The sequence below is a fragment of the Kogia breviceps genome, chromosome 1 (assembly GCF_026419965.1).
Source record: "Kogia breviceps isolate mKogBre1 chromosome 1, mKogBre1 haplotype 1, whole genome shotgun sequence".
Classification (NCBI taxonomy): domain Eukaryota; kingdom Metazoa; phylum Chordata; class Mammalia; order Artiodactyla; family Physeteridae; genus Kogia; species Kogia breviceps.
The window spans coordinates 172,107,548-172,131,651 of record NC_081310.1 but is presented as its reverse complement, the minus strand read 5'-3'; the positions used below and the strand labels follow the sequence as shown (position 1 = coordinate 172,131,651).

At 48.0% G+C, this 24,104-nt stretch overlaps 1 protein-coding gene across 2 annotated transcripts in view; it reads right to left on the bottom strand.

The window, feature by feature from the left end:
- EPHA10 (EPH receptor A10) overlaps nt 1-21,856 on the bottom strand; it is a 42,117-nt gene extending 20,261 nt beyond the window's left edge. For both annotated transcript variants that reach the window (XM_059081203.2, XM_067011210.1), the window contains exons 1-5: nt 21,679-21,856; nt 19,373-19,437; nt 18,002-18,680; nt 13,070-13,225; nt 12,201-12,551 (exon numbers count right to left, since the gene is read on the bottom strand). In XM_059081203.2, the coding sequence (XP_058937186.1) occupies nt 12,201-12,551; nt 13,070-13,225; nt 18,002-18,680; nt 19,373-19,437; nt 21,679-21,784 (1,357 nt within the window). In that variant the 5' untranslated portion in view covers nt 21,785-21,856. The remainder of the gene's footprint in view (nt 1-12,200; nt 12,552-13,069; nt 13,226-18,001; nt 18,681-19,372; nt 19,438-21,678) is intronic.
- Between the last annotated feature and the right edge of the window lie 2,248 nt (nt 21,857-24,104).

Here is a 24,104-nt window from a genome sequence, read left to right as displayed (position 1 = left end):
AACAGTATGGAGGTTCCTTAAAAAAATAAAAATAGGATGCAACTAGAGATTATCATACTAAGTGAAGTCAGAAAGAGAAAGACAAATACCATATGATATCATTTAATATGTGGAATCTAAAATATAACACAAATGAATCTATCTATGAAAAATAAACAGAATCAAGGACATAGAGAACAGACTGGTGGTTGCCAAGGGGGAGGGGGCTGGAGGAGGGGTGGCATGGGAGATTGGGTTTAGCGGATGTAAGCTTTTATACATAGAATGGATAAAAAACAAGGTCCTACTGAATAGCACAGAGAACTATATTCAGTATTCTATGATAAACTATAATGGAAAAAATATTTTTAAATGTATATACGCATATAAATGAATCACTTTGTACAGCAGAAATTAACACAACATTGTAAATCAACTATACGTCAATAAAAAAATGACAAAAAATACAATAAAATAAAAATAGAACTACCATGTGATGTAGCAATCCCTCTTCTGAGTATATAGCCAAGGAAATGAAATCACAATTTTGAAGAAATTTCTGCACTTCCATGTTCACTGCAGCATTATTCACAATAGCCAAGATATGGAAACAACATAAGTGTCTGTTGACAGATGAATGGATAAAGACAAGAAAATTATACATGTATATATTTAATGATATGCTATTCAGCGATTTAAAAAAAGATATCCTGCCATTAGCAAAAACACAGATGAACCTTGAGGGCATTATGCTAAGTGAAATAAGTCAGAGAGAGACAAATACTGGATGATCTCACTTATATGTAGAATCTAAAAATGCCAAACTCGGGACTTCCCTGGTGGCGCAGTGGTTAAGAATCCGCCTGCCAATGCAGGGGACGCGGGTTCGAGCCCTGGTCCAGGAAGATCCCACATGCCACAGAGCAACTAAGCCCGTGCGCCACAACTACTGAGCCTGTACTCTACAGCCCATGAGCCACAACTACTGAAGCCCACGTGCCACAACTACTGAAGCCCGCGCACCTAAAGACCATGCTCCACAACAAGAGAAGCCACCACAATGAGAAGCCCATGCACCACAACGAAGAGTAGCCCCCACTCGCCGCAACTAGAGAAAGCCCGCGTGCAGCAACGAAGACCCAATGCAGACATAAATAAATACATAATTTTTTAAAAAAATGCCAAACTCATAGAAACAGAGAGTAGATTGGTTTTTGACAAGAGCTAGGGGGTGGGAGAAATGGGGAGATGTTGGTCAAAGGTACGAACTTCCAATTATAAGATGAATTACATCGGGGGATCTAATGTATGGCATGGTGTAGTGAAAACTGCTAAGAGAGATCTTGAATGTTTTCACCAGACTCATAAAACATACTTATGTGAGGTGATGGATGTGTTAACTAACCTTCCCATGGCAATCATTTCACAATACACACACACACCAAATCATCACATTGTACACCTTAGACTTACACAAATGTGTAATTCAATTATATCTCAATAAAGCTGGGGGAAAGAATAATGTGATGCAGACATACAATGGAATACTATTCAGCCTAAAAAAAGGAAATCCCATCACATGCAACAACATGGATGAACTTTGAGGACATTATGCTGAGTGAAATAAGCCAGTCACGAAAAGACAGATTCTGCATGATTCCACTTCTATGAAGTATCTAAAGTAATCAAACTCTTAGAAAGTAGAATGGTGGTTGCCAGGGTCTGGGGGGAGGGGGAAAGAGGAGTTGTTGCTCAAGGGGTATAGAGTTTGCATTTTGCAAGATGAAAAAGTTCTAGAGGTCTGTTGTACAATAATTGCATATAGTTAACACTACTGTACTGTACACTGAAAAAATGGTTAATTTGGTAAATTTCATGTTATATGGTTTTTACCACACAAAAAGTATTGATGCCCAGGTCATAAACTCAAAGCAATTAAATCATAATTTCCGTGGGGTGGGACTCAGGCATTAGCATCTTTTTTAAAAGCTTCTCAATGATTCCAGTGTGCAGAAAGATTTGAGAACCTTGTCTAGATAATGTTGGGGGGACAGACAGTAGCAAACAAAAAGAAACAAACAAAAGTGTAATCATGCCAGAATAAGGTACCACCAGGTTACTGGGAGGAAAGATCATGACTTCACTTTAAGTGTGTTGAGCAGAGGGGTTCCCAAGAGAAGATGCCAGAAAGGCAGCTGGATAAGTGGTTCCAAGGCTCCCAAAAGATATCTGGGAGGGTGATAGAGATCCGAGAGCCATCAGGAGGTGATTCGATGACACTGCCCAGGGCAATGCACAGAGAGAGAGAAGGCAAAGCTTTCAGGAAACAAGCCCAAGAAAAGGCAGGCAAAGGAAGAGGAGCTTGGAAAGGAGAAGCCAGAGAGGTAGGAGGAAAAACCAGGAGCAAAGGAGGCTACAGAAGCCCAGGGAAGAGAACATTTAGGAAGATTCCTTCCTGACTCTTCCAGTTATTAGCTATTGGGCCACAAGCAAGAGCCTCAGTTTCCTTATATGTAGATTGGAAACAATAATGACCTCCTTAGGCCTGCTGTGAGAATTTTATGAATTAATGCATATGAGAGCTTAGCACAAGAACAAGGCACAGAACAAGCATTCAATACCAAGTTTACCAGCAAGAGGAGCCGCTGGTTGGCAGTGCCATATGCTGAGCAGAGACGGGGCAAGATGATTCAAAGTGCTCACCGGCTTTAACAATGTGGAGGTTCCTGGTGACTTCGGGGGATAGAGGGGAAGTGGACAGCAGGTGGCAATGGGCCGAGGAAGTGGAGAGAAGGGCATATGGAGCTCAGTCTTAGAAAAGTGTATAAACATGGCTTCCAGTTTTAAATGGTAACCATCTTAGCAGGCTCCACCTCCAGTCTCTCCCAAATTCTAATTAAAACCCAAAGATACAGAAAGAGTTGAAAACACAGAATGTCACTGTAAACTAATCTTGACATCTGATTGCCAGAATGGGGTGATGGGGCGTAGAGTGGCATATTTCCACCTACGATAAAGCCAGTGGTACTGGACTGAAAAATACAATTGTAGTGCACCCCAGGCTAGGCTGCTCACAGAGTGACATTGCCTCCCATCCTAAAAATAACTTGGAAGATCCTTTATCCTTCCTCCCACTGTCTGACCCTTAAAAAAAAAAAAAGAAAAAAAAAGCAAGGTCTTTGTCAACTGGACAACAAACGCACAGCCATCACTCTACTGCGTAGTTGCTTTGGAGGAAGTGTTCTTCCCTATCCCCAGAGAGTGCCTCTCAGCCTAGATACACTTGGAGATGGCAGCTCCCAGAAAAGACGTGGGCACAAAAGGAAGAAGAGTGATGAAACATCCTGGGAAGGGGCACAATCCCTTGTAGATACAGATGGAGGGCAGAGATAGGAAAGAGCCAGGAATGTCATTTTTTAAAACTACATTTGTTGAAAGTTATCAGATGGCCAGGATATAGAGGTAGGGGAAGGTTGCATTTCAGCCCCGCAGAGCTATGTTAGATGAAAGCCTGATAAATCCTGACAATGGAGCTAAAAACTGAGCCCAAGCGCCTGCCCCTCCCACTGTAGATTGGTAATGAGATCAGTCAGCACCAAAGTGGGGCTGAGAGTACAGCAGACGACACTACTGGAAACCTATTCAACGGCCACGTCCCCCTTCCCTGCTGACTGAGCCCAGTTTTTGATTCAGGGTCTACTGTCTGCCCTGAGATGACTCAGGTTAATTCCGATTGCTCTAAAACGTCTGTGTGCACTCATTCCCTTTGCCAATAAGTGGGTTAGGGTTGGGTTCATAATCCAGTTCTGGCCAACAAAAGGAGAAATCACCTAAGGCGAGGAGGGATTATGGGAAAGGTTCCTGGCTTTTAGAAAGATACCGACATTTTCTCTGTCTACATCTTTATTCCTGCCCTACAACTGAGGACAGGGGGTGGGAGGGCAAAGCTGGAGCAAAGTGAGAATAGCATCGACATATATACACTACCGAATGTAAAATAGCTGGTTGGTGGGAAGCAGCGACATAGCACAAGGAGATGGACTCAGTGCTTTGCAATGACCTAGAGGGGTGGGATAGGGAGGATGGGAGGGAGGCTCAAGAGGGAGGGGATATGGGGACATGTACATGCATATGGCTGATTTGCTTTGTTGTGCAACAGACATTAACACAGTATTGTGAAGCAATTATACTCCAATAAAGATCTATTAAGAAAAAAGAAATAAAGGAATAGAGTCACAACTAAAAAAAAAAATAAATAAAGATACCAACAAGGAAGAAACAGTTCTTTTTCTGCCCCGGATGGTAAGGATATGATGATGTCTGGAGCAGCTGCATCCAACTTGCCACCATAAGGGAGCCAGCCTATGTTATAAGGATGGCAGAGTGGAGAGAAAGAAAGAACCTGGGTCCTTGAGGGCACTGTTGAGCTGCTGAATTAACCAAGCACTAATTCCCCTCTTCTTAGGTAAGCTAATAAGTCATTTGAGTCAAATGTCATTTGCACTGAGATGTATTGTTACTTGCAGCTGAAAGCCTCACAAACCGGTAAAAAGGACAATTCATATATCTTGTTTTGGTTTTTGTTTTTTTCTGGCCAACATCAGCTATTTCCTTGTTCGAGAACAAGTAAACAGAAAACACTAAGAAATTGGGCATATGAAAAAATATTTCTGAATAAGCAAAAAAAAGTATTACTCTAAAGACTCAGGAGGGGACTTCCCTGGTGGTGCAGTGGTTAAGAATCTGCCTGCCAATGCAGGGGACACAGGTTCAAGCCCTGGTCTGGGAAGATCCCACATGCTACAGAGCAACTAAGCTCATGCACCACAACTACTGAGCCTGTGCTCTAGAGCCCAAGAGCCACAACTACTGAGCTTGCACGCCACAACTGCTGAAGCCCGCACTCCTAGATCCTATACTCTGCAGCAAAGAGAAGCCACCACAATGAGAAGCCCACGCACCGCAATGAAGTGTAGCCCCCGCTCGCCATATCTGGAGAAAGCCCACACACAGCAACGAAGACCCAAAGCAGCCAAAAATAAATAAATAATTTTTTTAAAAAAATGAAGACTCAGGAGGAGCAGATCTTTAAGAGCGATTAATATGACAGTTAGAAGAACAAGTAAGGAGACTGTTTGGCATCTTGAAGAAGATGAAAGAAAACACAGCCTCCTGAAATAGGAGCAGAAGGCCACGAAGAGAAAACAGATGGAGAAGAAAAAGAAACAGGATGAGATGAGATAAAAGTGGAGAAAGTGAGAAAGTTGTGTAGGGAAACTAAAAATGCATTAGCAAAATCAAAATATTTAAAAGTCATTACAAATATAAGGAATTTAACAAAATTACAAGCAGAATGGGAAAGTTAAACCTCTTAGTCCTTGGAACATCGAGTAGACAATAAGAAGGAAATAGAAGAATTGAATAATATAGTACTGAATAAATATGGAGATGGAGGCGGAGAGAGAGAACACTGCAGTATAAAAATAATACGCATTGCTTCAAGGTAGCCATAGAATAGTTAAAATGTTTACCATACCTTAGCCCTCAAAGAAAACCACAATAGTTACTTTAAAAAGTAAACATTGGGGACTTCCCTGGTGGCGCAATGGTTAAGAATTCGCCTGCCAATGCAGGGGACACGGGTTCGAGTCCTGGTCCGGGAAGATCCCACACGCCATGGAGCAACTAAGCCCGTGCACCACAACTAATAAGCCTGCGCTCTAGAGCCCACGAGCCACAACTACTGAGCCCGTGAGCCACAACTACTGAGCCTGTGTGCCACAGCTATTGAAGCCTGCAGGCCTAGAGCCCGTGCTCCGCAACAGGAGAATCCACTGCAATGAGAAGGCCGCGCACTGCAACAAAGAGTAGCCCCTGCTCGCCGCAACTAGAGAAAGCCCATGCACAGTAACAAAGACCCAACGCAGCCAAAAATAAATTTAAAAATAAATAAATAAAATAAAATAATTTTAGTCGAAACTACAATACTAGAAGAAAACACAGGCGTAAGTCTTCATGACCTTGATTTAGGCAATGGTTTCTTAGATATGAAACCAAAAGCACAAGCAACTAAAGAAAAATAGATAAACTGGACTTGATCAAAATTTAAAACTCTGAGTTTCAAAGGACACTACTGAGAAAGTGAAAGACAGGTGGCTGCCAGAGGTGGAGGGTGAGAGGTGGACAAAATGGGTGAAGGTTAATCTTTAGAGAAATGCAACTCAAAACTACAATGAGGTATCACCTCACACCAGTCAGAATGGCCATCATCAAAAAATCTACAAACAATAAGTGCTGGAGAGGGTGTGGCAAAAAGGGAACCCTCTTGCACTGTTGGTGGGAATGTAAATTGATACAGCCACTATGGAGAACAATATGGAGGTTCCTTAAAAACCTAGAAATAGAACTACCATATGACCCAGCAATCCCACTATGGGGCATATACCCTGAGAAAACCATAATTCAAAAAGAGTCATGTACCACAATGTTCATTGCAGCTCTATTTACAATAACCAGGACAAGGAAGCAACCTAAGTGTCCATCCACAGATGAATGGATAAAGAAGATGTGGCACATATATACAATGGAATATTACTCAGCCATAAAAAGAAACAAAATTGAGTTATTTGTAGTGATGTGGATGGACCTAGAGACTGTCATACAGAGTGAAGTAAGTCAGAAAGAGAAAAACAAATACCGTATGCTAACACATACATATGGAATCTAAAAAAAAAAATGGTCTGAAGAACCTAGGGGCAGGACAGGAATAAAGATGCAGATGTAGAGAAAGGACTTGAGGACACGGGGAGGGGGAAGGGTAAGCTGGGACGAAGTGAGAGAGCGGCATGGACATATATACGCTACCAAATGTAAAATAGATAGCTAGTGGGAAGCAGCCGCAAGGCACAGAGATCAGCTCGGTGTTTTGTGTCCACCTAGAGGGGTGGGATAAGGAGGGTGGGAGGGAGATGCAAGAGGGAGGAGATATGGGGAATGTATGTATATGTATAGCTGATTCACTTTGTTATACAGCAGCAACTAACACAACATTGTAAAGCAATTATACTTCAATAAAGAAGCTAAAAAAATTTTTTTAATGGGTGAAGGTGGTCAAAAGGTATAAACTTCCTGTTATAAAATAAATAAGTCCTGGAGATGTAATGTACAGCGTGGTGACTATAGTTAATAATACTATATTGTATATTTGAAAATTGCTGGGACTTCCCTGATGGTCCAGTGGTTAGGACTCCACATATTTACTGCCAAAGTCCCGGGTTCAATCCCTGGTCAGGTAACTAAGATCCTGCAAACTGTGCAGTGTAGCCAAAAAAAAAAAAAAAAATTGCTAAGAGAGTAGATCTTAAGAGTTCTTCTAACTATGTGTGGCTGTGGATGATCTAGACTTATCGTGTGATCATTTTACAATGTATACAAATATCATATCATTAAGTTGTATACCTGAAATTAATATCATGTTATATGTCAATTACATCTCCGTTGGGAAAAAAAGTGAGTAGCAACCCACAGAGAAGAAAATATTAGCAAACCATGTATCATAATGGTCATTATGTGTTGAACTGTGTCCCCCAAAAAAGATATTTTGAGGTCCTAACCCCCATACCTCTAGAATGTGACTTTATTTGGAAATATGGTCTTCACAGAGATAATCAAGTCAACATGAAATCATTTGGGTGGGCCCTAATCCAATGTGACTGGTGTTCTTCTCAATGGGGGGAAATTTAGACACAGAGAGGGACTCTCACAGAGAGAAGATGATGTGGAGACACACAGGGAAAAGAGGGCCATGTGACTGGAGTGATGCATCTACAAACCACGGAAGGCCAAAGACTGCCAGCAAACACCAGAGGCTAGAAGGAAGGAAGGATTCTCCCTTAGAGCAGAGAAAGCACGGCCCAGCTGACACCTTGCTTTCAAACTTCTAGCTTCCAGAAGTGTGAGACAAGAAATTTCTTTTGTTTTAAGCCATTCAATTTTTGGTACATTGTTATAGCAGCCCTAGGAAAGTAATACAAAGGTATACAGAACATATAGATTGGACAAAAAACCTCTTATAACTCAATGACAAAAAGAAAACCCAGCACATGAAAAGAGGTTCAAAATCATTAGTTGTTACGGAAATGTAAACTGAAACTGCAATGAGATACCAATTCATATCCACTAGGATGGCCAAAATCAGCAAGACAAACAAGTGTTGGTGAGGAGGTGGAGAAACTGGAAGCTTTGTACATTTGCTGGTGGAAATGTAAAAACGTACAGTTGCTTTGGAAGACAGTCTGGCAATTCCCCAAAAAGTTCAGCAGCTCCTCAAAAAGATAAAAAAGTTTCCATATGTATTGGTCAGCTCAGGCTGCCATAACAAGATACTGTAGACTGGGTGGCTTAAACAACAAAAATGTATTTTCTCACAGTTCTAAAGGCTAGAAATCCCAGACGATGCTTGCAGATTCATATTTGTATTCTAGTGAGGGCTCTCTTCCTGACTTGCAGACAGCCACCTTCTTGCTGTGTCCTCACCTGTCTTTCCCTCTGTGTATGTACAAAGAGAGCAAATGAGCTCTGGTGTCTGTTCCTCTTCTCATAAGGACACTAGTCCTTGGGATTAGGGCCTTGCCCTTATGATCTCATTAACCTTAATTATTTCCTTAAAGGCCCTGTCTCCAAATACAGTCACACTGGGGGTTAAGGCTTCAACATATGAATCTGGGAGAGACAGTTCAGTCTATGACATCATATGACCGATTCCACTCCTAAGTATATACCCAAGAGGACTGAAAACCGATGTTTCCACAAAAACTTGTACATGAATGTTCATAGCAGCATTACTCTAATAGCCAAAAAGCAGAAACAGTCCAAAGTCCATAAACTGATGAATGAATACACAAAACTGTGGTATATCCATACAATGGAACGTCAGTCAGCCATAAAAAGGAATGGCATACTGATACATACTACAACATGGACAAACCTTGAAAACATTATGCTAAGTGGAAAAGCCAGACATAAAAGTCCACATACTGTATAATTCCATGTATATAAAATGCCCAGAATAGGCAAATCCATAGAAACAGAAAGTAGATTAGTAGTTAATAGGAGCTGGAGGGGGTGGGAGGAATGGGGAGTGACTGTTGATGGGTTTCTTTTGGGGACAATGAAAATGTTCCAGAATTAGAGAGTTTGTGATAGCTGCTAGGAAAAATGACTGAATTGTACACTTTAAAAGGTAAGTGAAATTTTATGGTATGTGAATTATATCTACAAAGAAAATGACAATATGAACAATATGATATATTATGTATAAAAACATACTGGATGTGACCAAAGCTCTTCTCAGAGGAAATTGCATAGGCTTAAAATATTAAAACTATAATATAAAAACTAAGCACTGGGACTTCGCTGGTGGTCCAGCGGTTAAGACTCCATGCTCCCAATGCAGGGTCCGATCCCTGGTCAGGAAACTAGATCCCACATGCATGCCACAACTAAAGATCCCGCATGCTGCAAGTAAAAGCCCATATGCTGCAGTGAAGATCCTGCCTGCAGCAACAAAGATCCCACGTGCTGCAACTAAGACCTGACACAGGCAAATAAATAAAGAAATATTTTTTAAAAAACAAAAATCTAAGCACTGAACTCACCTAGAAAAAGACTTCAGGAAATCAGGAGGATGGTATTAATAAAGATAAAATCATAAAATAAGTGACAAAAGTAAAGAGCAGTGGAATTGATAAATTCAAGAGCTGGTTATTTGTCATAACCAATAAAATAAACTTCTGACCAGAATAATTTTAAAAAAGAAATCACAGGACACAACATGAAGAAAGAGAAAGTAGAGTTAACTCCAGATACTATGGAAAGTTTTTAAATAAGCGTTTCTGGGCTAATAAATTAGAAAAAGATCATCAAAAGATTTTCTATGAAAGTACAGATTAACAAAACTGATTCAAGAAGAAGTTATAGAAAATATTGGGAACATCAGCAAGATACAGTTTCCCAGGCAGTTCTGCATGCCTTCAGAGAATGATAATTATGCTATTTAAACTGTTCCAGAACAGAGAAAAAGAAGAGATTATTCCTGATGCCTTTTTCAAAGCCAGCCCAAAATGTTAAAACTTGACAAGAACACAATAATTTTTTAAAAACTACTCTCTCTTATAAATGTAGATGGAAAAAACATTAAAATATAAGCAAATTAATTCAGCAAATATTAAAAGAATAATACACTCATCTGCAGTAGAGTATAATCTAGGAAGGCAAAAAGAACTCACATTGAAAAAAATCCATTAATAGAATTCATCGTATCGAAAGGTCGAAGACAAAAAAACGTGGTCATCATGAAAGATGCTCAAGAAGCATTTTGTAAAATTAACATCCATTGCTGATTTTTCTAAAAAGTTCCGTAAAAAGTGAAAGCGTTATATGGCCAAGGGGCTAAAAGCAGGGCTTTGGTATTAGACAGACCTGAGTTCAAAGATGGGTCTCGACTATTAGCTGGCTGACTTTGGATAATTCACTTGGCCTCTCAGACTTCAGTTTCATCGTCTGAAAGATGATTATCATTCGATTTAAATGAATTAAGGTAGAAAATCATATTGCACAGTGCCAAACACAGAGCAGCACTCAATCAGTGAAAGCTTAGTATTTTTATTAACAAAATGAAAACAGAAGAGTATTTCCTTAACATGATTTTAAAATCTATCTATATCAAAACAGGATGGTTATCAGGAAATACCAGATAAAAATTTGTGCTACGTGTATTATACAAAAGGGGCTTTATAGTAGATAGTTCTAGGTATGGATATAGAAATAGAAAAAAAATGTGGAAGGATATACTCCAAGATATTAGTAGTTGTATATCTCTGGATAATATGATTGTGGGTGCTCTTTTTCTTTTTCTATTCTGAATTTTTAAAAATGTAAATGCAATAGCAAATGTTAAATCATTATAGAGACAGTAAAAACAAAAACAAAAACAAAAAACCCTGTTGTTCCAGAAAATCAGGCAAGTTGGGAAATCTCTCCCAAAAGGCAGAGGAAATGGATTAAGAGCTGAAAATGATAAAGGAAGTGACAAGATTTGAGAATCAGAAAATGGACGTACAACTCAAGGTTTAGAAGGAGTCTTAAGAGAGAGATCAGAGTTATCAGAAGTTCTAGTCAAAGTAATAACTGGAAATAAAAACTGAAAAAAAAATTTTCCAGGAATAAAAAAAGGTATGCAGATCCAAAGTTTTACTATGTTCTAGCCAAACTCAATGAAAAGAGGTCAATGTTGGTTAAATTTTACTTTCACCAGTAGGCTAAAGAATTATACAAACATCCACGTGTGTACACATTCCTATTCAAGTCACCTACAAAACAATGAAGATTACCCTGGCCTCAGACTATTCTGCAATACAACTGCCATCAGACGGGGAAGCAGAGTCACAAACGATCATATCTTCTCAGATACGAAAAGACCATACCACTCACTCACTTATCTTTCTTGCAAAGGATACTTGAAGGATTCCTTGAAGCTGTACCCCAGCTGAGTGAGACAAATCAAAAGTAAATGTCAAGAATGAGGAAGGTGTAGTACAAAAGGATTGTAGGTCTTCATTTATTCACCACAATTCCAGACTCCGAAATGTGACTGTTTTGTGCTGACCAGTGAATTCTATCGCCCCTTACAGTCTGACTCTCCGTGCTTCCTTGCTCTTTTCCAGGACCAGAAAAGAGGGTGAAATGCAGCAAAACCCTTGCAGAGGCCGAGGGACGAAGTCAGAGGGATACACACAAGGGTCCCTCTTATTAAGACAGGAAAGAAGGAGGTATGATTCTGGTTCCCACTGAAATTTTTGAGAAGGGAGGGCAAAAGACTGAGGAACCTTCCACCTCTTTTGCCGGGAAACAAGAGGCAAGGCAACTGCAGAGCTGGATGTGGGACACAGGCTTTCCGCGAGGTCAGGAGAAGGAGGAGCACGCACTGGCTCCCGCAGAATCACTAACACTCATAACCTCTCTGGCCCAGGGGCACAGAGTCACCTGCATCCTCAATCTCTCCTCCGTGGACTTCGGGAAGGGGCCTGACCTCGATGGGGGTCGCCAGGGTCGGGGATTTTTGTTTAAGACCAGCGATCGCAGTTTATCCGGGGTGGCTGCGGGCTGTGGGGATGCTCGCGGTGGGCTGGACGGGCGGGCGCGCGAGGTGCGGAAGGCCTTACCCCCGGGGCCGGTGGAGACGGTGACCTGCGCGTAGGTGGCTCCCGCGGCGGCCTCCGGGCCCGACACTCCGTTGAGCGCGGCTACGCGCACGGTGTAGCGCGCGCCGGGCCGCAGGTGCAGCAGTGTGGCGGCGCGCTCCCGCAGCCCCGCCTGGCGCGGCACGAAGGCCACGCGCGGCCCGCACGGCTCGCACGCGCCCGCCGGGCCCTCGCGGCCGCAGCGCAGGCACAGCAGCGAGTAGGTGACGTCCGAGCGCCCGCCAGAGTCGGCCGGAGGCAGCCAGCGCAGCCGCAGCGCCAGCGGCGAGCGGCTCAAGCTGTACTGCAAGTCCCGCGGCGCCGACGGCGGCCCTGGGGGCACAGAGGCGGGCGCCGTCAGGGGCGGGGGGAGGAAGGGCGGCATGGGGGCGGGGCCAGTGAGGGGGAGGGACGGGGGCGTGGAGCAGTGAGGGGTGGGATGTGGGAGTGGGGCGCAGTCAGTGATAGGGTGGGAGGACGTCAGTGAGGGGATGAGGTTGGGGATCTGGAGACCCAGCAGAGTGTGAGGGGCGGGAGTCCCCCGCCTGGCTGGAGAGTTGGGAGAGGTGAGGGCGGGGATGATTGTAGGCGGCGCACACGGTGGTCCCCCAACAAGCCTAACCTCATCCCTCCGTCTGGACTGTCTCGGTTGTCCTGCTTCTTCCAACCCCGGGCCCCAGCCCCCATCACCGCCCCAGGCTCCCCTCCCTCCACTCTGCCATCTGGGTCGCTGGCCCCCACGTGCGCCCTGGCGCCCCCGAGTGTGGAACCCCTGCCCTCACAACGCCTCGATTACGCCCTTATGGACCGCCCCACCCACCATCCGGAAGGCATTCAGGAGTGGGACTCACGAGTGCAGGACGCCGAGGGCGGGTCGCTGGGCGAGCGCGCGTAGCTGTCCTGGCACACGCAGAACGTGGACGCGTTTTCCAAGGCCCGGCTGTGCTCCGGGCACGGCGAGCAGAGGGGCCGCCGCGGGGACACCTTGTAAAACCCTGGGGGACAGGCTGCGGGGAGGAACTGCGTGAGGAGGGGGCTCCGCCACAGCTTCTGGCTCCCCCCGCTTTCCTGACTGCCCCCACTGTGGTGGACCTTATCTCCTCGAACTGTGATGGGGAAGTGGGGGGCGGGGGTCTCAGCTACTCCAGCACCGCCCCGGGGGTGGCAGCTCGTGACTGAATAACGCAGTACTACTTAACCCTTAGTAAGCGCTTAACGTGCAAACACTGCAGTGTTTCTCTTTTAGTAATTCATACCTGTGAGGTATGTGCTTTATCCTCGTTTTTTAAATGAGGGAGCTAAGGCTCAGAGAGGTTAAGTAGCTTGCCCAATGTCCCACAACTAGTAAATGGAGGGATTCCAGCCAAAGCCGACCGGTTTGAGAGATCACACCACACTGCCCTAACGCCCACTGGAAGAAAAGGAGCCAAACTTTCCGGTTTTGATGTGAGGACAGAAGGGAGAGGCCTCGAAGGGGTGTTCCACAGTTACCCAAGGACAGACACCCACACACTCCCAGTTACAGAGACAAAAACTCTGACGCACACAAACACACACACACTTGTCAGAGCTTCCTCCCACCTCCACTATTTGGGGGTTAATGCATCATAAATACTCTACTGACGCACTTGGTTCCCGTTTGAAAGTGGAGCCAGCCAGGTGGAGAGAGGAGAGGGACAGTGAAAGTTCCCTGGTTCTAGCCTTGGCACCTCCTCAGTTAACTTTGCTTCTCTCACCTCCCCCAGAAGTCAATGGTTAAGAGCAAAGGCTTTTATATCTAAACAACCTGGGTTTGCAGCTGAGAAGCACCACTTATTTGCGGTGTGGCCTTGGGCAAGTTGGTGACCTCTCTGAGCCTTGTATAGAATACCTACCTCAAAAAGGTGCTTGGAAGATTGAGGTAAAACATGCAAACTGCTTAGCCCAGTACAGACAACAGTTACACAATAATGGTAGTAATCACTCTTCCTCCAACTCAGGCCTGAAGTGGAAACAGCTAAACACCCACTTTAAAAAACTCTCCACCAGCTGGGCCAGGGAGGGAAGCAATGGCTCCTGGAACCCCTCTCAGAGCTTGGGGGGTCCTCACCTGGTTCCCTGCCCCCGCCAGGACTTCTCTATCCCTCTCCTCCGGTTTAGCTGCTGGTGGAAGGCTGGCTGCTCTCCAGCCCCAAGAAGACATAATACAGCAGAAGGGATGCAGACTAGCACTTGGGAAGAACTTTCAGCCTGTCTGGGAGGAGAGGGCAGAGGGCTGAGCGTTCCCATTATCTGAAAGGCTTAGGTTTGAGGGGGTGGGCGTCCATGTTGCCTAGAGTCCTGGGCTTTGGGCAGCTTTGGGCAGGGTCTCCAAAGCCCAGGAGGCTTTGGAAGTCTGCCTTCAGAATGAAGCATAGGGCTAGCTAACATCGTGGTCTAGTGGGCAACAGCCACCCGGGCTGGGACTCAGGAGACCTGGGTTCCAGTGTTAGCTCTGCCACTTCCTGTGCCTCTCTGGCCTTGAGAAACCATCAGTCAAATGAGAATAATAAGCATGGCCTGCCCACCTCCATTGTGAAATAAGAGAGGGATCTGTTTGTGGGGGCGGGGTGGTGGTGGTGGTGGTGGTCCTCACCACAGGAAGGAAAGAATGTGGGAGGCTCCTTTTCTCTGTGTGTATGTGTGTGTCTGGGGTCCCAGAGATGGGTGATCCCATGAGAGACAGCATTGCTTATTCTACTTGGAGAGGCTCTGCTTAAAAGAGGTTGTATTGAGGGGCAGACTCAGGAAGTGACTCCTGACTCCAGGCCCCTGCCTCCTTCGGAGTCAGAATTTCAGGAGTCGTCTAGTTCAACTCCCACTGGCTCACCCTCCAGCAGCTTTCCTAGCAGTAGCCACAGTCTTTGCTCAGATACTTGGTAATGGTGAGCCCACCTCCTTCTGAGCCCGCCTCTGCTGAACAATGCTGGCAGTTAGAAAGTGCTTCCTTTATGTTGAGTCCAAAGCAGCCTCCCTGCCTGTAACCCCCCTCATGCCACCTCATTGCAGGGGCTTGATGTGCCCTGTAGAGCTTAGCATGTCTGCTTGGGTCCCTATGCTCCAGGGCAGTCCTACAGAGATTTGAAGACATGAGTCATACACTCTGATTTTTCCCCCAAGGGAAACCCCACGTCATTCAGTAATTCCTGAATTACTGGTGGCTGGGAGAGAAGGAACAAGAGTCATGGTCACTAAAAAGAGAAGCCTCCACATCCATCTGCCTTTAGAGAGGGCTCTATAATAGCTGCAGAGGGCACTTGTAGGGTCTTTCCTTTCTAAATACAAATCTGATCGTTTCCTTCCCTTCTTGAAACCCTCCCACAGCTCCCCAATGCCAGCCACCCCACCCATCCATATTGAACTCTTCCTTTCACACCTCTGGATCTTGTCCTGTAATCTTACACCCTTTCTCTTCTGGTGAGCTCCTATGTTCCTCCAAATCCTCGTTCAAAATAACACCTCCGTGGTGAAGCTTTCCCTGGCATCCTCCCCACCTCCATATACTCCCCCAAGGCAGAGTTGATGCCATTACAAATGGCCATTGTCTGGTCTCAGCCAAAGTCAGAAGTGGGATTGGGTTCCTGGGTGTGTGTGTGTCTGTCTGTCTGTCTGTCTGTCTCCCTCTCATTGCCCAGAGTGTGTATCCAAACCCCCTCCTCCAACACCTGATCCAGTCATTCAACAATATTTTAGCATCGAATATGAGCCAGGTGCTGTTCTAGGCTCTGAAGCTACAGCAGTGAATAAGGCAGACCAGGATTCTACTGTACACTGGTACAGATGCCCTTCTCCTACCTCACAGCAGGAAGAGAGGCCATCAGTTGGTAATTCCCTTCTCTACTAGCTCTTCCCGGGGACGGTACAGGGAGTGGAGCCATAAAAGCAGTCCATTTAGGGTGCGGGCAGTAGGGCACTGTCTGTAGAGTATTTAAGAACAATGAAACTGACTGCAGCGTGGTCTGCTTTTTGTTAGCAGCATGTGTCAGCAATTCTGATCCACATCGGTAATAAAATACTCCTTCCCTCGAGGCCTACTGCTCCCACCACCCCCAACTTGGTACCCCACTGGCTCCTCCCTCATGTGTAAACAAGGCTCACATCTACAGTAAAAATTCTCTCTCCACCGTATGTCCTCCTCAAGACACCATGGCCTCTCCTCCCTTTCAAACCCAGCCTCCAGAGAGTGTCTACGATCCCTGACTCTAGCTCCTCAGCTACCTTCGTCCTTCAAGCCACTGCAGCGGGTTGCTCTCTCCATCACTCAGCTGACACCTGCTCTCACCAGGGCCACCAGGCAGACACTGGCCAATCCTCACCTTATCTGACTGCTCACCAACACTGCAGGCCATTCGTTCCTGGGTACCTCCATCGCCCTTGGCTGCCATGAGATCACACTCTCCTCCAGCCTCTGATCACTGCCTTGCAGTCGTTTTTATGGCCTCCATTTCTTCCACTTCACCTCATATAGTGCTGTTCTGTGAGAGTTCATCATTGGCTTCATACCCCACACATTCTCCCTGGTCTGTCTCAACCACACCTGTAGCTTCAAGTAGCATCTATCTCTCTGTTGCTGAGCTCCAGACCCACTTTCTAGCTACCTCCACTTGAATGCACCATGGACACCGTCAATTTGATATGTCCATCCACGCCCTGTGTTCTCTACCCCAGTCCGTTCAGTCCTCCAGATGCAGATAGGAGAGGGAAGGAGAGATCTGTTCTTGGTGCCCCACAGACCAGAGAGTCCAAAAGAACCCCCAACATGGAGGCTCTGCCCCAGGGGGTGCAGTGATTCTAGTTCAGAGAGTTGGGTGGGATCTTAGTAGTCATCTAGTGCAACCTCCCAATCTCTCTCTCCACCTCAAGAATCCCCCTGCCTGGGCTTCCCTGGTGGCGCAGTGGTTACGAGTCTGTCTGCCAGTGCTGAGGACACGAGTTTGAGCCCTGGTCTGGGAAGATCCCACATGCCGCGGAGCAACTAGGCCCGTGCACCACGATTGCTGGGCCTACGCTCTGGAGCCCATGAGCCACAACTACTGAAGCCCGCGAGCCTGGAGCCCGTGCTCCGCAGCGGGAGAGGCCACCGCAGTGAGAGGCCCGCGCACCACAACGAAGAGTAGCCCCTGCTCACTGCAACTAAAGAAAGCCCGAGCGCAGCAACAAAGACCAAATGCAGCCAAAAATAAATTAATTAATTAATTCATTAATTTAAAGAAAAAAAAAGAATCCCCCTGCCAGCCTCTGACTTGCATATTGTCGGTGACAGGGAGCTCACTCCCTATAATGCAACCAACTCCACTAGCCCCTAGCTAATAGAGCTGGCTTACTGTAACACAGGGGAGGCACCATGGTGTAGTAGAAAGAACTTGAGAGTTGGGCAAATCTGGATTCAAATCCCAGTTTCCCACTTTCTAACTGCAAGTGAGGTGTTAATCTCTCTGAGCCTCTGTTTCCTCATCTGCAAAATAGGGACAATGATGACTTTATTGCTGTGAATAAATGAGAAGGCCTGTGTGAGGTGCTTATCATGGTGCCTCAAATACAGGTCCCTGATGCCCCGTTACATGGAGTCAAATTCACCTCCCATTAACTTCACTCACCGATTCTGGCTGGACCCACTGGAAGCACCGCAAAATGTCTGGACTCCCGGCTCCGCATCCCGTGGCTTCCGCACTCCCCACCCTGCCTCTTTCATCTAGGACACTCTCTCTCCCAACTGCCACCTGCGCGCTACACTCCCACACCACACCCCCCAGTGCGCTGGATACCTTCACAGATGTCACCACGTTCCTGGAATCCCGCACTGCAGCTGCAGCGGCCCACGGGCACCAGCCACTCGCCATCGGCGCCGCAGTGCATGCGCGGGGGGCTGCCGGGCTCCCCTTCTGAGTGCGCCACGCACGTTCCGGTCACCTCCACCAGCGTGGAGAAGGCGCTCTCGGCTGCGGTGGCTGGGAACGCCGCCAGACCCCGCACTGTAGCGCGGCACTGCTTGTAGTAGACGCGCACAGAGACCAGCGCCACGCATGCGCCCACGTCCTGGAAGGCCAGGTGGAAACCCCGCCGGCTGAGCGGACCGATCTCTCGCACCTCTGTGTTCAGCTTCATCTTGCGCTCGCCCAGGTCGCCCTGCGTGAAGCTCTCGTCCGCCGCGATCGTGTCGATCTTGCGGGGCCGGCTGCCGCCTGGGTGGGGATGCCCACGGCCCAGATCGGCCTCGGTTTCCAGATAGTAGACGTTGAAAGTCTCCTTGCAGGTGCCGGCGGCTCCAGGGATGCTGCTGCAGTCGCGCAGTGTGAACTGCAGCTCCACGAAGATGCGCTGCCCGCGCCCGCGGCTGATCCAGCCAGTCTGTAACCAGTTGTCCTGGTTGGGCTCCAGCACGTTGCACACCTGGTAGGTGCGGATGGGACGGTCATGCTCGTCCACGCCGCTGATCTCCTCCCACTGGGGAGGAGAACAAAGATGTGGGCAGCTCAGAGCCAAGGCGCCCCCAAGAGGTCGAGCCCTGGCGGTGACTCGGGCTGAAACCCCCTTTCCCCATCATTTTGCATTCTCTTCTCCCCTCCTTCTCTATACACAACCCTGAAATTATAAGACGCAGAGCTGGCAGAAACGTTGGAGACAACTGAGTCCAACTAACGGGGACACTGAGGCTCCAGAGAACGGTGACTTGAGTGGATATACACATCAGGTTAGTAGCAGAACTAGGAAAGGAGTCTCCTGGCTCTCCACCAGTGCCTTTCCGCAACACCAAACTGCTGTCACACTGCCACATCTCCCCACCACTACCGCAAGTTTCCAAGCCTCTTTTAGGATTCCAAATCTTGCTTGTTTTGTCAATCTATCAATCAACAGCACTGTTTGCTGGATCTATTGGGTGCAAGGCACCGTCCAGCATTGGCTCCATCCAGATGCCACGTTTCTGTTCCTAGACACAGTCAGTTCTCTTCTTGCTTTTTTTGTCTGACTGAAGACTCAACGTTTTCTAATAGGCCACTCTGGCTTGAAGCCAGGGCTGCTGGAGACCACATGCTCTGAGGACCATTTTGATCTGATGTAACCATGGGGAGATAAAGGGACTGAATCCTGGACCACCAGAGGCTCCTTGGGACAGGGAAGGAAAGGTTTACACTTACCCCATTACTTGGCAGTGCAGTCCAGCCCAGCTCAGCCTGGGAGGCTTTGGAATCCAGGAGGATAACTAGAAAGAGGGGAGAACAGAAGTGTCAGAAAGCCAGAAGTTCAGGAGTATGAGATTCTTTGGTGAGTTCACTTTAAATTTGCTAACGGAGGGAATTTCCTGGCTGTCCAGTGGTTAGGACTCTGTGTTTTCACTGCCAAGAAGGGCCCACGTTCAACTTCTGGTCGGGCAACTAAGCCTCGCAGCGCGGCCGAAAAAAAAAAAAAAAAGCTAACTGAGGAAACAGAGAATGTGATGAAGGACACAGACAAGGTTTTTCCACTCAATACCTCCCCAAGAGGAGGAGTGAGTAGCTCTAGTCTAAATAAAGGTAGCCACGATGATTAGGGAGGGAGCCTGCTTTAGTTTCCTGTGGCTGCTGTGACAAATTACCACAAACTTAGTGGCTTAAAGCAACAAAATTTTATTCTCTTATGGATGTCAGAAGTTGATAATCGGTTTCACTGGTCTAAAGTGAGGGTGTCGACAAGACTGGAGGCTCAACGGGGAGAATCCATTTCCTTGCCTTCTTCAGCTTCTAGTGGCCACCTGGATTCCTTGGCTTGTGGCCCCTTCCTCCCTCTTCAAAACACACCATTCCAATCTCTGCTTCTGTCATCACATTGCCTTCTCCTCTGATTCTGACGGCTCCTGTGTCCCTCTTATAAAGACCATTGTGGTTACAACTGGGCCGCCCATATAATCCAGGGTAATCTCTCCAACTCCAGATCCTTAACCACATCTGCAAAGTCTATTGCCATTTATGATAACATACACAGATTATGGGGATTAGGATATGGAAATATTTGGGGAGTCATTATTCAGCCTGGCACAGAATCCATGACAAGTACCATAAGACTGACTTTTAAATGTGGGATCAATGATTCTCCCGCCTTCCCAGGTTCCCTAAATTATAACTGAGTGTCAAGAAGAGGGAGAAAGTGAGCATATCAAAGGATTCCTGTATTCCCTGAATTCACTCATACTTGGGGGTTCTTTTGAGGTCTGGGGTCACCAGGGATAGAGAAGACTTGAACCTTTTTAGTTTGACTCCCAAGGCCTCTGGGAAAAACGAAGTAGAGAGACCCTGCCGGCAGTAACAGAGATAAAAACCTCTCATCTCCTCAGCCAGCCCCTTTCCCAGGGGCTGTCACCTCTTCTGCCTTTTGGAAGATTGTCACGGTTCCTTTAATATATAAAGCCATGGCCCCTCCTACACCAGAGAGGCTTGAAGTCACTTTCTTCTCCCAGGAGGCATCTGACCAGCAGTCTGAATTCCCTCTCAGCATCGGTCCCAAGAAGCACTGGTTCGGACAGCACAACAGCAACTCAGAGACAGGAGCCCAGGCCATCCCCAAATCTTGGAAGATTCCTCATCTGGAGCTTAAGCAAGGGGGTGGGGCTCCAAGGTGAGGCCTTTAAGAGTGTTGGTCCCAGAGGCGTCAGCGACAATGGGCAGGACCGCTGACAGCTTCCCGATTTCAGTATAATTTACAGCACATCAGAATTGCATATTGGAAAGCATCAGAGATCCAGCGCCCCGACCAACCCCGAGGCCAACGCCTCAGATTCCAGCTCCTCCGGATTCTGCACCTGGATATTATGCCTCTGGATTCAACTGAGGGTACAGCTCCCCCAAATCTAGGCAAGACGCAGGCTCTGGTCCAGTGGGCAGCCCCAAACCCGGCAACTCGATAGCACTGGTTAGTCTACGCTTCAAAATCAGCACTGCGGACAGCTTCCTGGTCAGCACGTCGGGCAGCTCCCGGACCCAGACACACCCCGGCCCCCACCCGCGCCCCGCCACCCTCGCCTCCAGACCCCGCGCCCCCGCCGCGGCACCAGCGCTCTACCTCCTGTTCGCCACGCAGTGGTCCCCTGCCGGGCGGGCTCCATCCCGTCTCCCCGTACTCTGATCTCACCTCCGCATCTCCCTGCCCCCACACCTCCCACATCCAATTGCTCAGCCTGTCCGTCTCACCGGCCCCTGAACCGCCGCCTCTGGCTCCCACGGTTCCTGGTCTCTTTCTTCCCCAGCCTCTCAGGTCTCAAGCCCCCGAGCTCCTCAATTCTCCTCTCTTCTCCGTTGTTTAGCCACCTTTCCCTCCGTGTCTCCAGTTCTTTGCTGCCCGCTGCCCGCTTGCTTCAAACCCCGATACCGACTCCAGTCTCTCCATACGACTCCTTCTCCCAGCACCCCAGTTCTCCAGCCTCCTGTATTTTGGCATCCCAGGCTCCAAGAACAGCCACCAGTCTCCTCACCTTCCTCGGCGGTCCCGGGCCTCCCTGGTCCCAAAAGCAAGGCGAGACAGAGCGGCATCAGGCAGATGAACAGGCGCAGCGGATGTGGGCCGACGCCGGTCTCCATGGTCCGCAGACCGAGCTGTCAGTGCGGCGGCGGCTCGAGCCGCGCCAGCCCCAGCACCGCTGAGCAGTGCCCCCAGACCCCAGCGCCGGCGGGGGGCGGGATCTCGCCGGTGACCATCATCCATGGGGACCAAGCATTATGCACCGCCGCGGGAAGTCCACCAATCCCCGCCAGCAGAAGGTGGAGGGGTGGAGTTTCATAGGCCAGGGGCGGACCAGCGAATTGGAGGCGGGGGAAGGAAGGGGTCCCGCCAGTCTCCAAACCGTGGGGGTGGGGCAGAGCTGAGAGCCATTTGGGCTCATGGGTAGGGGGATGAGCTGACGTTGGTGGCCCAGAGCGCTGAACCTTAGCCTCTCATTCCTGAGAAGTAGTCGATGTGGGCGTGGCTTAAGGAGGAGCGAACCTCTGGGAGGCAACGGCACTTGAAGCCTCTCAGCTAACCTGGAAGACCCCTTGTACCCAGGACTTGCAGGAGGTTTTGAAGCCTGGTATACTGACCCCAAGCTCTGGGAAGCTACTCTATCTCCCAGCCCTCGGTTTCTCCCAGTGTCTGAGGCTTCTCGTATCTCGTGGCTCCACCCCGCCCCCTTTCTCCCCGCCCTCTTCACACACACACACACACACACACACACACACACACACACACACACACACACACAGAGCGGCTGGAGGAAGAGGCCAAGCGCGACCTCGAGAGCTACTCGAGAAAGGAGAGTAAAGTGGAAGACAGAGTCCCACCCTACCAGCAGCTCTTCCGAGGCTGGGAAACCGTGTGGACGCCAGGACAGGCGGTGATAGATTTTGCATGAACGACCGGTTCCTCAGGTTCCTGCTCCTGCTGCCAGGACACAGGCAGCGCTCTCCACAACCACCCCTTTCCCCAGCCTGCTCAGAGCCTGGAGTGCCCCCCCTATAATCCCCCTCCGCCCGCCCCAGGGGACTGGCGAGGAGCGCAGAGGCCGGGCTCCCAGCCCCCAGCGAGAGAGGAGGAGCAATCCTCGCAGAGTTCACCCAGCGCTGAAGAAGCCTAAAGGAAACGTGGAGCACGACCTCTATCTAGTGAAGGTCATTTACGTGCTAGCTGAGGGTTTAAGGCATTGATGCTGGGAAGGGCTGGGGCCCTCCAGGTTGAGGGAGGTGGCTGTCGAGCGCCACCATCTGGACTGAACTTGAGCGGAGAAAGCTCCACCCACCCTGTGGCTTTTCAGAGCTCTTTTCTTGGGGGACGCTACTCCTTTGGAGGCTATAGTAGCCGCAGAAACCTTGAGAATGAATGTGAGTCCTGCATGGCCTGGATGTCTGTGCATCTTGTATATATGTATTCCACACCTCTTCAGCCAACAGTTACTGGGTGCCATGCTCTGTGCTGAGGATACCTGGGTGAATCACACTGTCTCTACCACAATCCATACCTCTCTGAGCACCAAATAGAATGAAAATTTCTGGCATCATGGAGCACTGGTCGTTTACAAGGCACTTTTATGTGTCACTTCTGTGTGTGTGTGTGTGTGTGTGGTATGTGTACAAGCACACTTGCTCGCTCACAGACATAATCGCTGGACAGTAGCAATAGGAATACTGACTGGGAGGAATTGAGCTCCTTTGCCCGTAGAAAGAAAGGTCATCAGGAGGGACTGAGGCTCGGACACCGCAGAAGACTGAAGCTCGCTGAGGAAGCAGAAGGAGATGTGGCATCCTGCTGGCCCTTGAATGCAGGCGGAGGCTCTGAAATCAGATCTACTTGAAGAAGGGCTCTTACACTCCCACCTCCTTCCCATCTTTATTCTCCGCACGCTCGATTTTCCCCTCCCCCTTCCCCCAGCGCTGGGAGACGGTATTTTTAGAAGCTGCTTGGAGACCCAGGACTCCTTTCATTTCAGAATGAGTCCTCACTCAACCACCCCTCATCCTTCTCTTCAAAACGGGGTCCCTTCCTCTTTGGAGTCTCTAAGGCTCCAGCCATGGCTTCTTCAGTCCCTGAGCTCCAGGGACTTCAGCCCAGAGGTTCTGACCACATGGTAAAACAAAATGCAGACTCCCTATAATCCTCACAAGGATCATTCAGAAGGCAAACAGATGAGGGAAATTATCTGGAGAAAACCACATAGGATGGTCTGGTTCCCACCCTCTCCTACAACACACACCTGCAGGTACCTCGGGGAAATCACCAGATTGAGACCCTAGGAATAAGGGAAAGAAGAGGAAAGGAAGGAGTGAAATAAACCTTCTCTTTCTTCGTTTGAACAATTCATTTATAATAAAAGCAGAACGGAGAAGCCCCAGTGGATGCGGATATATGCAAATCAGCCGGATCTTAATA